This window comes from Falco cherrug, chromosome 4 (genome assembly GCF_023634085.1).
Source record: "Falco cherrug isolate bFalChe1 chromosome 4, bFalChe1.pri, whole genome shotgun sequence".
Taxonomy (NCBI): Eukaryota; Metazoa; Chordata; class Aves; order Falconiformes; family Falconidae; genus Falco; species Falco cherrug.
This window is the reverse complement of record NC_073700.1, coordinates 102,920,485-102,934,505: the sequence shown is the minus strand read 5'-3', so window position 1 is coordinate 102,934,505 and position 14,021 is coordinate 102,920,485. Positions and strand designations below refer to the sequence as shown.

At 40.7% G+C, this 14,021-nt stretch overlaps 1 protein-coding gene across 6 annotated transcripts in view; it reads left to right on the top strand.

Moving 5' to 3' along the window:
* The window catches only part of RBMS3 (RNA binding motif single stranded interacting protein 3), a 719,214-nt gene that overhangs the window by 101,671 nt on the left and 603,522 nt on the right, over positions 1 to 14,021 (top strand). For 5 of the 6 annotated variants that reach the window (XM_055707003.1, XM_055707004.1, XM_055707002.1 and 2 more), the window contains one exon: positions 6,664 to 6,732. In XM_055707003.1, coding sequence (XP_055562978.1) covers positions 6,664 to 6,732 — 69 coding nt within the window. Of the gene's footprint in view, positions 1 to 2,600; positions 2,714 to 6,663; positions 6,733 to 14,021 lie in introns of those variants that run through there. The other variant, XM_027814796.2, reaches the window with a different exon arrangement.

Below are 14,021 nucleotides of genomic sequence, written 5' to 3'. Positions count from 1 at the left end.
TCCTCTTTGCAAAAGTCACAGATATACAGAACTCAATGAAAAAAAAGAAAGCAAACTTCAAAGGAAGAACTTCAGTGCCTTAACATCTCACAATGTTATCAGATGTCACTATTACTTTGTCCAGCAAATGAATTTTTGTATTTAAGGAAAAATCAGGGAAATTCTATACCAAATAATAGGGAAAAAAGTAACCGAGATATTGGACGGTGCAAATATATTCTGAATTTGATATCAGCCTTTGCATAAACAGCTGGACATTACACTCTTTGAACAAGCAACCTCTCCAGTAAAACTGATGAGCAAGATACCTGCTAAATGCCAGCAGGATTTGAGGCCAGGAAATCGAAGAGCCCAGGAATTGGTAGCGTGTCATGTATATTACGTAACTATAACTGCATTCTCAAAGAACTACAGCAATAAGTCTAAGTAGTTTTTTCCCTTACCCCCACCCACCCCCACCCTGCAGTTTTGATATGATTAAATGCTTAGTATTTTCTTTGGGTTACTTTTGTATTTTTATATTTTCTCTATTCCTATTATGTTTTCTCTATTTATAAGTAAAAATCTCTTCTCCCTTTCTTGCCCAGCCAAAATATTCCAAGTTCTGAAAGTCAAGACAGTACTTTACAGCTTTACCAGCGAGCTGCCTTTGAAGGATTAGTACAGTTCGTAGGAGTTCACAAGGCTGTTCAGAAATACCCCTATTACATACCAAATTTGTGACCAGAAAACCCCTTTAAACCCTAGAAGAGGACAAATTGCCTAGGTCCCTTGGTAAAATCGAAAACAGGGAGTGTGGGTAGATTTAATTTCACCTAACATCAGCCATCCAAAGTTAGATGTCTCAATTAAACTGGCTGCTTAGCTTCTCTCCCCATTGAGTGGATGGAAAGAGACAGGTACTTCCAGACAGTAATTCAGCCCCTCTTAAGATACTTTTCCAAGCTAATGAGATGAATTGCCATACCCATCAGAAGGTTTTATAAGTTTATTTAGCTGTAGAACGAGTTATAAGCTTTGGCTTTGTTATCAGGATATATACTCTTTGCTTTTAGAAATATTGCCAGAGTAATGACACTTGTAACTCTTTCTCTGTGCTCTGCTTTTTGTTCCTAATTTTTAAGGGTTGCCTTACATCGAAGCTCTCTTGACGGAACGCGTAATTATTTATGGACTGTATGTGATCTATGCTTGTGTTGTATACAGTCACTAATAGCCTTAGCCCAAGAATGAAATAGTAACATATATTTTCATGGGCTCTCCTGCTCATGAAAATGCTCAGATTTCCATGTATTCTCCTAAAAGTATTTTCTGGCCTCTTGCTACGTTATCTACTGTGTTCGGTAGTAGGAAACTTCTGAGAAAACAGTTTTCCTGTGAACTGCACATAAAACAGTGGTTTTGCACATACGCTGCATCATTTGCTCTTCTTTTATCTGTGCCACTTTATTGCTATGAAAAGTACTATTTTCCTGCTCTCATGGGGATTTGGAAGCAGTCTGATGTTTCATCAGCATTCTTCACACTCAGGCCTGGATCTGGTTGTGCGCTTGAAGCACATGTTGTATCTGAACCTAGATCAGATTTTCTCCTCTCATACCAAGTGTTGTCTGGGCAGCAGCGTGCAGGCCACCAGCTTTCATCTCTCTTTTTTTTTTTTTTTTTTCCATAACTTCCACCTCAGATACTTAAACTCACATATCCACTTAGCATTTTTATTACCTTCAGAGGTACAGCCATCTGTGAAAGTTGTTATACCTTTCTAAAGTTTTCAGCAGAAGTTCATTGGTCTTTTGAAGCGACTGGTGGTCACCTGCAGCTGTGTGGGTTTAACCTCTCTTCACAGGTGGGGGAATGAGGAGTGGCAAGGACATAAGGAACAGCTTGGACAAGCAGATGATTAGAATAGTCAGTCCTAATTAGTTTTTAATAGGTGGGTGGTGGTGATGGTGATGGCATTGTACCTGCATATGGCTGAGAGACAGCTCGCAGGGAGCAGAAATGAGCTGGGAAGGTAGAAGGGTTGGATGTAAAATTAGCGAAGTGCAGGGGCTTGCTAGGGGCCTTGGGGGAGCTGAGAGTTGCTTGGTTTAGATGTTTCAAATGATGCTGTCAGGGAGCTCGACAAGACCAGCGAGGGAGATTCTGTCTAGGGCTTGTGCTAAAGTGCTAGTTGTGCCAGAGGGAGAGTGCTTAAATGTCCCGTGTGCGTGCTCCCCCGTTCTCAAAGGGAAGAGTGATGAGGAAGGTGATTGTATCTGAAGGAAGGGATGTGGCTTAAGGGGCTATATGCAGCTTGTGTTTTCCCTGGTAAGACAGTTTGTGAAAATTCAACACCTCGAGGTCTCCTTTGTGGTGCAAGCTGCATGCAAAGGCTATTTGTCCATCAGTGTGACCTTGGCTGCTATGTGTGAAGGGTCCTACTCCTAGGGGTAGTTAGGGCATTGTCCAATTTCTACGAATTGCAGTGAGATAGGAGTGAGAGTGTGCATATACGTCTGTGTCTTTGGACTTTGATCATGTGTGTTTTTTTAAAGTTACCTGCCTCAAATATTTTAACCACTGAGCCAAGTGGGGGATGTGGTCTAGCCTTCAGCTTTTTTTTTCGTGTTGCCCCTTAGAACTTGGAAAGAAGCTCTGATGGAAGTATTTTCGAGATCTTTCAGAATCTATCCCAAATGACCTGATGTAGAAGCTCCTGTGTGTGAGCAGTGTAAGCCTTTGCCCTATAACTTAATATTTTGATTGCCTTGGAACGTGCAATTGATCCTGCTCATTGATCTGTGAATGTAAAGGGGGGGGGGGGGGGGGGGGAGCGGAAAAAAGCCTGGGAGGATTGGGGAAATAAATGCTGATCTTAGAACTTTTATGCTACTGTTTTTACACCTTTTTTTTTTTTTAAGTGAGTACCTTTTAAACAAATTGGGAAATGAAGTCAGCTTCTAAATACTTCTGAAGCCCTGGTCTTTTCTTGTTTGTAAAGTTAGGCAAAAAATTACCTTCTGCCTCTGTCTTTGGAGGAATTTGTCTACTGGCTGCCTAGCCTGGAAAGGTTCTCTTGTTTCTCTGTAATAATGCAGTACTATTTCTCTGAAGGATATCTTTCTTTGGGATGTCCTTGAAACAGAGGTGGGAGAGTTCAAAAGCGATTGCTGTAGAGGAAATGTACCTACTAGAGATAACGGGTGTTGGGGTAAGTAATGAAACCAAAGGCTGCTATTTATGTGTTTAAGCAGGAGGAATATGGAGGTTTTTATTGGACAATAGTAAAGGCATACATTATATATATTAATTTTGAAATTAAAAAAGGTGTGTGGTGCTTGTGGAAAGGCATCTTTCTGGAAAACAGCTCCCAGAAAAACTCCAGCTATCTCATTATTCAACTGGTTGTTCATAGATTGACTAGGCTTTCTTCTGAAGTAGGTAGAGATAGTTTTTGTAAGTTTTTATAGACCTGAAATCAGCATTGTGTGCAGTTTGTCTTTTCCAAAGTTTCTGTCAAAAGAAACCGTTATTCTGTTGCATGGTGTATTTGTTTATTAAAAAATGACTATTCTAAGGGTGTCTAGTAGAAGCTAAATACACTAAACAGTAATGCTAATAATTAAATTTGTAAAATAACTGCTTTTTGATAGACTAACACGAAAGCACAATTACAGCAGTGGCTGTTTCTCATTAGTGGGAATGACACGCCAGCTTTTTTTATGTAATGATGTGTAAGCCCTAGTGGTTATAGTTGGCATAGAAATGTACTATACACTTGGGTGTTAAAAACCATAGGCTATTTATTTTCATACTTACAAAGATTATACTACATTGTGGTATATAAATCTCACTTGGATTGTCTTACTTGTATTTTTTAGTATAATTTATGTCCATATGGTTGAAATTTGAAACTGTCCCCCTATTAGTATCCTCCTGGTGACATATTGTACTGATAGATTAGTATCTCATGTCTGGAAAGCCTGTTTCAATTAAGATCTCTTGAGTAGGTAACTCAAATCTACCTGATCTTTCTGATACAGATAGCTTTGTTGTCACAAGTTTTTTGTAATACCTGAGCTTACACAGTATAGTAATGATATGCTTGCAAGATATTTGGCTACTGACTGTGGCTTGTGGTGTTTTGTGTTTTTTTAGAGTCAACAAATTCATGTAAGCGAGGGGTGGACTTGGAGGAGCTTTGTGTTATGCTAGGCCCTAGCCTAAACTAGGAGTAAGTGGCATAGAAGTTCACGGTATAAAGCTACTTTGAAACTGGGGATAATACATATTTTAATAATTGGTGGTGTTCTCGTGGATACCATATTGCATTGATTCTTCTGCAATATCAAAGGCAGTTTGATTATAAGGTCTGTTATGTGATACATGATAGGGATATGAAAGTCCGTGTTATGGCCTTCTTTCTTAGTGCTTCAGAAATCAAATACAGAGAATCAGGTGAAAGAAGTGTAGAGATAAATCATAAAAGTCTGTGGTTCTTTTCTTCAAAAAGAAGTTGATAAACAGCTAATTTCATTTATTACCTATTCCAAAAATATGTAAGCTTCATTTTTGAGTGAAGTGATTCTGAAAGAACAATTTTGCTTTATTTTCTACAAGTTAAGAAAAGCCTCTATAAAACTACTATGAAGTAGGGAATGAAACGTCACTATGACTTAGGGAAAAATACAGATATAACTTCTCAGAACAGGCAGACAAACATCCTAAATGGTGTCCTTAAAATCATAGAATGGTTTGTGTTGGAAGGGACCTTAAAGATTGACTAGTTCCCTCCTGCCCCCACCATGGGCAGGGACACCTTCCAATAGATCAGGTTGCTCAAAGCCCCATCCCACCTGGTCTTGAACACTTCTAGAGATGGGACATCCACAACTTCTCTGGGCAATCAGTTCCAATGTCTCACTAGCCTCATGGTGAAGAATTTCTTCCTAATATCTAATCTGAAGTCTACCCTCTTTCAGTTTAAAGCCATTTCCCCTTGTCCTATCACTACGTGCCCTTGTAAAAAGCCGCCCTGCAGCTTTCTTGTAGGCCCCCTTTCAGTATTCAAAGGCTGCTATAAGGTCTCCCCAGGTTGAACAATTCCAACTTCTTCAGCCTGTCCTTACAGGATAGGTGCTCCAGCCCTCTGATCATCTTTGTGGCCCTCCTCTGAACTTGCTCCAACAGGTCCAGGTCCTTCTTATGTTGGTAGCCCCGGAGCTGAACGCAGTTCTCAAGGTGGGGTCTCATGCATGGAGTAGAGGGCAAGAATCCCCTCCCTCGACCTGCCGGTTACGCTTCGTTTAATGCAGCCCAGGATATGGTTGGCTGCAAGTGCACATTGCTGTGTCATATTGAGCTTTTCATCCATCAATACCCACAAGCCTTTCTCCTCAGGGCTGCTCTCAATCCGTTCTCTGTGCAGCCTGTATTTGTGTTTGAGATTGCTCTAGCCCAGGTGCAGGATCTTTCACTTGGCCCTGTTGAATGTCATGAGGTTTGCATAGGCCCACCTCTAAAGGCTGTAAAGGTTCTCTGGATGGCATCCCTTCCCTCCAGTGTGTCAATTGCACCACTCAGCTTGGTGTCATCAGCAAACTTGCTGAGGGTGCAGTCAATCCCACTGCCCATGTCACTGACAAAGATGTTAAACAGTGCTGGCTCCAGTGCCAGCTGCTGAGGAATGCTGCTCATCACTGGTTTCCACTTGAACATCAAACTGTTGACCACAGCTCTTTGGGTGTGACCATCCAGCCAATTCCTTATCCATTGAGTGGTCCCTCAAACTCCATCAAATCCATACCTCTCCAGTTTAGAGACATGGATGTTGTGCAGGACAGCTTTGCACAAGCCCGGGTATGTAAGGGCTCTTTTTGAAATCTGTGCAGGCTTTCCCTGCTTGCTCCGGAGGCCTGGATGTGGAGATAAAGAAAAGGCTTCATTTGTTGTCTGAGTGCCAGGCTGCAGAGTGATTATGCCTTAAAATGTAGTGAGGAAGCAACTAGCACGAACTCTGGCTCTCAGCTCACCTGCACATCAGTTCTGTGCACACCTGCCTGCAATGAGGGGCTGCCCAAAGCCTCCCAATGAGGGGCATGCCCAAAGCCCCCCCCCCAGCTTAAATCCTGGTCTGGGAAGAAGAGACCTCCTTAGATGAGCTTGGAAGGAGTAGACGGCTTGGTGGAGCGTGAGCTGGCTGCAAAGGTGCTTTGCTGCATGTAGGCATATTCCAGGGCAGAACTTGGTTAGATAAGCGATCGCATATGACCAGCACTTACGTATGCAATAAAGGATCATACTTCTTCACTGACTTGGGGTCTGTGCCTTCATGTGCCACACCGGTAGAGGATGTCAGTTGTTTTTCCATTTAGAGCATGTTTGCTTAATCTGAGTAAATTACCTGGTTGGAAGGTGGTGCTTTGCAGCCCCAGTTTAGGTTAGGGATCAGCGTTTAAATTTGGCATCTAGGTGACACACAGAAGTTGAGGCAACATTACTGGCAAATTCAGCATACCCTCATCTCTGATTTTAATGCTAATGTATTGTATTTGTAGTTTTTTGATGGTTTTGTTTATTTTTTTTTTATTGTGGGAGCTTACATAGTTGAGATTGGTGAAGCTGACTGTTATGATGGAGATGTTGGTGATTACTTGACATGTCTATCTTTTTATTTTGCAGAGAACTACAGCCAACAAGACTTCTGGTGCTCCTTCCTACAGCAGATGGTCCAGTTCACAGCCCCATCAGGTAATATGCCCTTGTCAAAATAGATATGAAGCTCAGGTTGATACATGCTTCCTTTTAAAATCAATCTGTGAAGGGATCCAATAGTGTTTCCTACCTGTATTAGCCCGACTAGGTCATGCTAATTTCAGGTTGTTGCAGGATATCCTGTGGCAAACTGTTAGATGCAGTTGCCGCTTAGGGAGGAGGCTTATACAGCTGTGACTCATTCAGTGCAGTGGTGCCCCTCTGTAGGTTGTCGGGAATGGTTATTATGGCTGGATCCCTCTATTGTTTGTGTCTTGTCACTTAAGTTAGAAGTGTTTGATGCTCTTTGGCAATGTGTGAAGTCATGTTCTCCCGTGCTGCCTACCCCCAGCCAATATTCTTTACACTACTTTAAACAACAGAGTTGTGAAGTGGTTATAATGGCCAAAAATTTCAGGAAAACTTGTTATAAGCCCAGCCTGAAGCTAGAAAGCTGTTTGGTGATAGCCAGGAAGCAGTATTATTGGCAGTGATTTTTTTTATTGAATGAATTTGAATGGTATTTAGGGTTTCTGTTACTTCATCAAAACCAAAGGACCTTTTTTTGCGTACAGACAATGACATGGCTTGCTTTGTGATCAAAGAACAACGTGTGTCAACTAAGGCAACTTCGTCTTTAAAAACTCTTCAAGTGTTTGTTCAGTATTGACCCTATAAATATTGCTTTCCCCCAACTTCTACTTTTGTTTCTTTCTGACCTCTTTGTACATTCATTTCCTCTCAAACACCCTTGCCCTTGATGTTATGAAAAATTTAAGTTATCCTGGTGAGCAAATTCTTGAACTGATGTACTGGATTTTTGTTTTTTGAAGGACGTGTATGCACTAAGAGGGGAAACTTCAGCAACATGAGCTGTGGCCTGGAAAACTAAAGCCAAAGAAACTATCAATTTTATTTGTAGTCAAATTATGAAGGGAAAGAAGGTGGCTAAATGCTTCATGGGCTGTTAGCTATCTATGTCACCATCCTTCCAGTCTTAGTAGTTCTGCTTTCACAAAATATTTTGAGTCTCGTGCCTCCTCTCCATATAGAAGTATGTTCTTTTTTTTTTGCTTACTAAGGTTTGCAACTTTTTTTTTCTTTCACTTTTTGAATATGGAATTTTCACTGTTGTGGGGGTGAAAATGAAGACTATGTAGGCAGAAGGTTAATTCTTTTCAGTGGTTATTGCTTGCCCCATGCTAAGGGATCAGACAGCAAGCAAGAAAAAGTTCATGGAGTATCTTATCACTAACATGTACAAGGCTGAAACAGTAATGACTGTTCCCCTTTTTCTGTGTCTGCAGTTGCCCATTAATGTTAATGGGAGATGCATTCCTAAGTCAGAAGGAGATCATCCTAACAAATAGTATGAAAAGCACTTTATGCTCTACAGGCTTGATTTCTTTTTTGAGGAGGGAGGGGAAGATAAGTACATAATAAAGATTGTTCGTAATGTTACAACCCTGTCAAATCACTAGCAGAGTCAAGGGATTAACTACCAGGAATGTTTTTGAAAGTATGTCTAGACCATCCAGCATCTGCAGGAAAAAAAATTGTCGTGCTGTATTAAAGCATGCCTGTGGTAACTTTCTTCCACCTGTGTTGTCCCACACACATTTTAATCTCATCTTCCTTTGTCGTTTACACTCCTAATCTTTTCTTTTTCATCCTTGTTTATTGTAAGCTTTTGTATTCTGTGTTCTGGGTTTAATAAGCTTGTAAACTTGCCTCACGGATATTACAAATACCTGTACCAACTGTGAGGCTGTATAGCCATGCTGCGGTTCAGTTTGGGAGACCCGAACACTGCTGTGCACTCTCATGAGCTGAGTGGCAAAATATGTGTATTGGATCAGAGACTTGTATTCAGCCTTACAACTTGCCAGCATCTATATATAGTTTATTTAAACATTTTCTTTGAAGATGGCTTTCCAGGAAAGAAAAAGATTAAAGTTCGAATTCATATTGTCTGCATTTTCTTCAGTCTCATGCAGTGAACCCAGTGAAGGCTTTTCCACATACATCTTACAAGAATTCACACAGAAGCCTAATAGAACTACATGGCTGAGACCTTTGATGCATCTAAGAAATGTTAAAAGTTAAATTGATTTCCTCCTTCCCTCCCCCAAGTTTTCTTTTTTCATTTTCTCTATCTGTGTGAAGTTTGAAGGTCCATTGGGTGAGAGATTTGAAAGGTGTTTTGCAGGTGGGGTCAATGATTTGCTGAAAATAACACATTTTTCACGGACTTATTTTGCTTTGTACTACCCAGACATACTTATATTTTGTATTGTCTAAGCTGAAGCATGTTTATCTATCTCAAATACACTATCTGCGGAAGGTTTTTAATAAGTTCCTATTAACCCATTGCTCTCATGGACATGTGGAATTTGTGTGCTCAGGTTTGGGGTTTTGTTTTGATGTGAAGCTGTTGAGAGAAATTTTTTTTCCTGCTTCCTGAGCCTGGGAAAGTGTCTTGTTGCAGGGGAGGCGTCTTTAAAACTTGATTAAGAGGTTCCTTCTGACTGCCCTGGGAAAGAAGCATTACTACCTGCTTCACGCTAGCTTTTTCTCAAGCACTTTACTTTCTCAATGTCAGAATAAGAAGCCAATAGTATAAAAAGTTGATCTTTCTTGGAGCCAAGGAATTAATCTACTGAATTAAAGGACTGAGGGTTGGGCAGGGAAGCCAAACCAAATTTCAGCGTCTGAATTGGCATCCAGGGGGTTGTGTTGGACCTTACTGCCTTCAGATGTGCTAAACTGGCTTGAGGGATAGAATCAAGAAGATACAAGCTGATGCTAATGAGCTGGAATTGCCTGTGCTGCCATTCTTGGCTAGTGGCATCACTTGATGTGTCAAGAAGTCTGCAGCAATTTTGTGAGAAGCTCTGAAGTGAACTTAGTCCTTCTGTGGTACTCTGCAGACTGTGTGTGCTTTCTGAAGTGCAACTGGCTCTTACTGCTGATGAAAATGAAGGAGGAAGTGGCACTTTATCAGGCACAATGATATAGCTGATTCCTAACATGCCGCTGCTTTTGCCGAGTGGGATGGCAGCCAAGGCAGAGTGTCTTATAGTAATGGCACATCCATGTGTGGGACAGTCTGTGTCTCATTAGGAATCATAGGTAGACAGGCAGGGTGGGACGCAAGACACTTGGTATTGCAGCTCAGATGTCCCTAGAAGCAGTTTTAACATTAACAATTCTCTCATTACTAGCAATGACGTGGAAACTCTTGGGTTGGTGTAGTCAAAGTAGATGTAAAAATGAAAAAGAAAGAAAAAAAGAATTGTTTCTTAGAAAAACAGAAGAAATGCAGTATCTCAGATACAAACCTAAAGTTGAAGCACTGAAAGTAACCGTAAGTGAAGTGTCTTAAAAGAAAGGCTGGAACAACCAACCAACCATTGTCCTAACTTGCTTATGTTGATGAGAGGCAAAAAGTGGGTAGCACCTAAACAGATCTTGCAAGTAAATCCACTTTATATGCAAGCAGAAGACAGAGATAGGCTGTCTTTTCTTGCTCATGGGCACACTCTAGGGAGCTAGCCCATCAAGTCTGACTATTTGGTCCTCACTGTTGGCTGGCACCTTTGTGACAATATTCCAGGTCTCTTGCGCAAGGGTTGTTAGCAGAAGTATCTTTAGACACGCTTAGATTATATTACCTTCTAGAAAGATATGACTGCATCTTTACTATTAGGTGCTAAATGAGCCCAAAGAGTAATTGCTGCGTCTTAAATGCCATTAAAAATAATATAGAACACTTCAGCATCTTTCCCCTCCCTGTATCTATTAGCAAGGCATTAGCTTAATAGCTAACGAAGTAAAAATGCAGAAAGTGGAAGTATGTCGAATGGGCTGCAGGACAGGAGGGCTCTCGGCTAAACTTCCATAATGTTCCTCTGTCTGGTGCTGCTGCTGCTTTGTTACAATTGCTGTGGCTTTCTGGTGTTGGCAGCGCAAGCTTCTTGGTTTCTTGCAGATAGTCAAAGCTTTGTCCGTTGCTGAACTTGGCATCAGTGCCTTAATCAAGATCAGAATGTGTTGGGTTTTTTTTACTTCAATATCCTGCTCTTTAAACATAGAAATAAGTACTATGTTTTAGTACCCAGTGGTTAGCGGTTTTCTTAGAGGAATTGGAACAGACAGTGGATGTTGGTAAACATTCAGTGTAAGATCTACATTTCAAATATGCCAATTCTTCTACCACTCTATGTGATAGTTTATAATACAGCTTCTTCATGATTGAGATGATGGAAATACCAGTCAAGAAAATGGAAGCTAGGGAGGATGATATTCCAGCTTTTCTGTAGCAGCTGTTTCACTGAATTCCAGGTCAGATATTTCAGTGTATATAACTTAGCTGTCTTGTTTCCTGCCTGTTATGTGTGTGTCCCTGCTTTCCCCTTGCCTTGTTTTTGCACTTTTATTCTTCCTGTATATGTGTTGGAGCAGTAATGTGTTGATAAGCAGATAATTATACAGAGCTGTCAGTTCAGTAGTCTCTTTCACAGTGCCTGAGGTCAAAATGAACCTTGTGATCAATCATTTGGTATAAAAATAGAGCATTTATTTAGTTTTAAGAAGCATCCCAGGTATGGCTACTGGTAGTAGCTGGAGTGCTTCGACCAGTAGTAGCTGGGATTGTTGCTGCCTGCTTGTATCCAAAATAACAGGGACCTGCAGGTGGAATTAATTACCTGTTAGAGCAGAGAGATGAGGAGTGGTGAGTTTCCGTTATGGGATCTGGCATGTTTTCTGAACACAAAGGTTATAGGAGTGCTTGTTAGCCATGGCTCAAAAGATCCATTCCTGTGAAGTGACTTTTGTTTTAAGCTGTTGGAAGATGCCTAGTTCTAAATACTATAAAGATTTCTGTATTTGCCTGTTCTGAATCTTCTTTAGGCTTTTTCCCTTCAGTGCCTCAAGTCTGACTTGGAAAAAGTCAGTATTAAGAAAGTCACTGTCTCCCTGATGACTCAGCTGTTGGCCTTTCTGCTGAGCACTGCAAACTGTGGCAGTAAACTTCAGGTTAAGTGCCTGTCCACTAGAAAATGTACTGAGAACACCAACGATTTTCCCAGAAGCCACTGAACAGCTGTCAAATGGCAACAGCGTTCCTTCACTGTTGACCTAGGTTTGAGCTGGACCAGTCTGCTTATCTAAATGAGTATCTTAGTCCAACTACTAGGGTTAAACCTTATTATAAAGGTCAAATGAGTTCTGGCAATTTTCCAAAAGCAGACCAGACAACCCAAGCAACAGAAATATGTCACTGCCTCCTGGCACTTGGCATATAACCAAAAAACTGTAGCAAAATTCAGTGGGCTTCATCGGAGTTAATGAGGGAAATTTGTCAGTTTTGCAAAAAATTGACATATGTGTAAAATCCCTAAATACCTCCTTTCCATAATACATCTTCTCAGAACTATATATACCTCTGTACCATACATCATCGTAGTTTTACAACATTTGAACTTGGTTCTTATTGCACTTTGATCCTAGTTACATTTGGGTTTAAATCATCATTGGATAAATGGGATATCATATGGGATAAAATCAAATATGGAATGAAAAAAAACCTGAATTCTTAACGTTGTTTTGACATGCTGTGAAATCAACGCAGTGAATTTCAACAAGCCTTTGTTAGGCTTGCCTCAGATACTTCATTAAACTTGAGTTTGAGGTGGAGGCAGTGCCTTGCAGAAGCAAGTTTAGCTAGTTAAAGTACTTGTAAGGCATGATGTGTAAAAGAAGTATTGGAAGAAGGACTGGAAAAATCAAGTATCTGTGGTCAATGCACCAAGTTTGCTGCTGTTACTACATTCGTAGCATATGCCGCATTATGCATATTATAGCTTTGTGGGATCTTGTCTGCTATTAATAAAGACTGACCTGTGTAGTAGGTAGCCGAATCAAGTACAACCCTGACTCATGGACAGTTTTTTCTTGTGTGTCTCATATCTTGTAGCACTTGCTCATTTCTCCTGCTAGAGGTTGCTGGTTTCTTCCAGTCAACTGGAAGTGTTAAAGGCCCTGCTTGTCTTCAAAGTTTGATGATTCCTCAGTAAAATCTGTGGGCTGCTGCTTCTAGCATGTTGCTTTTGGTAAGACATCATAAGGGAGGATTGAACCTGGCATCTGTTTTTAAAGCAGTGGGAATCTGCAAGCTGCGCTGACAAACCTGACTTCACCAAGGTCACTGGCAAGGGCAGAGCAGACCTGTTAATCTTTGTGACTGCTATGCAAGCAACAAGAGAGAGCGGCACACTGGGTTGGCTACTCAGCCAAATGCATAGGTACAGCAAGATGTGTAAGCTATTTTTGTTGCATGACGATAACTCAACCAAATGAGACTCAGGAGCTGCTATATCTGTTGCCAAGCAAAGTACAACATAAACTTTGCTTTGAAAAGCTAAGGTGTTTTTAAAGCAAAGTAAGAAAGGAACTAAAAAAGGAAACTTCTGGTCAGTGGCAGAATATGAGTAAATGTACATAGCGTTATTCGAAGGTTGCTCCTCCCAGTATGGTACCTCTTGTGTTTGAAAAATTACCAAGAAGCCTACTGAATTGGATGTAAAGTTATTTTGTAAGTTGCAAGCAGGATGAGACCCTGTGCCTGGAGGGAAGCAATGGCAGTAGATAAGGTCTGACCCCATTCTTTCTCTTGGTGCTTGTGGAGAGACCCTTTGTATCTGATAGCGTCAGTGGTCTTCATCCTGCTATGGTAGCAGTTGTGTATCTTTAGAAAGAAGCTAAAACTTATGTTTAGAAGTTAGGCTTATGCTTCATGGTTAGTGTAAATGACAACACACAGGTCAACTGTCCTCTGCAATCTATATAACTGGTCCCTTTAGACCACTCCGTAGGTTGAAGATGGATATATATATAGAGATATATATATATATATCCTTCACCAAACATGATATTTGGGCATTAGTTCTCATTACACAACAACTATGTGAGTCTAGTATTACAATGCTCAAAAGTCTGGAGAGTGCATGCTCTGTAGAAGTTATGGTGACCTAAGTCTTGGTAAATTATTTATGCTAAATTTCTCCTGATTATGGTGTATAAACCTGAAAATTTAGGTCTAATGGTTACGGATACATAAGAGGACTCTTCTAAGATGCGGCATTGTGTTCTCTTCTGCAAGTATGAGAGGAAAATACAATGGGTTTCCTTTCTCATCATTACTCAGTCAGAGATACTGCTGGTATTTTGTTGCACTTTCAAGTTGAGGTTCAGAAGATTCCATCTATACCCTGGCTAATCTT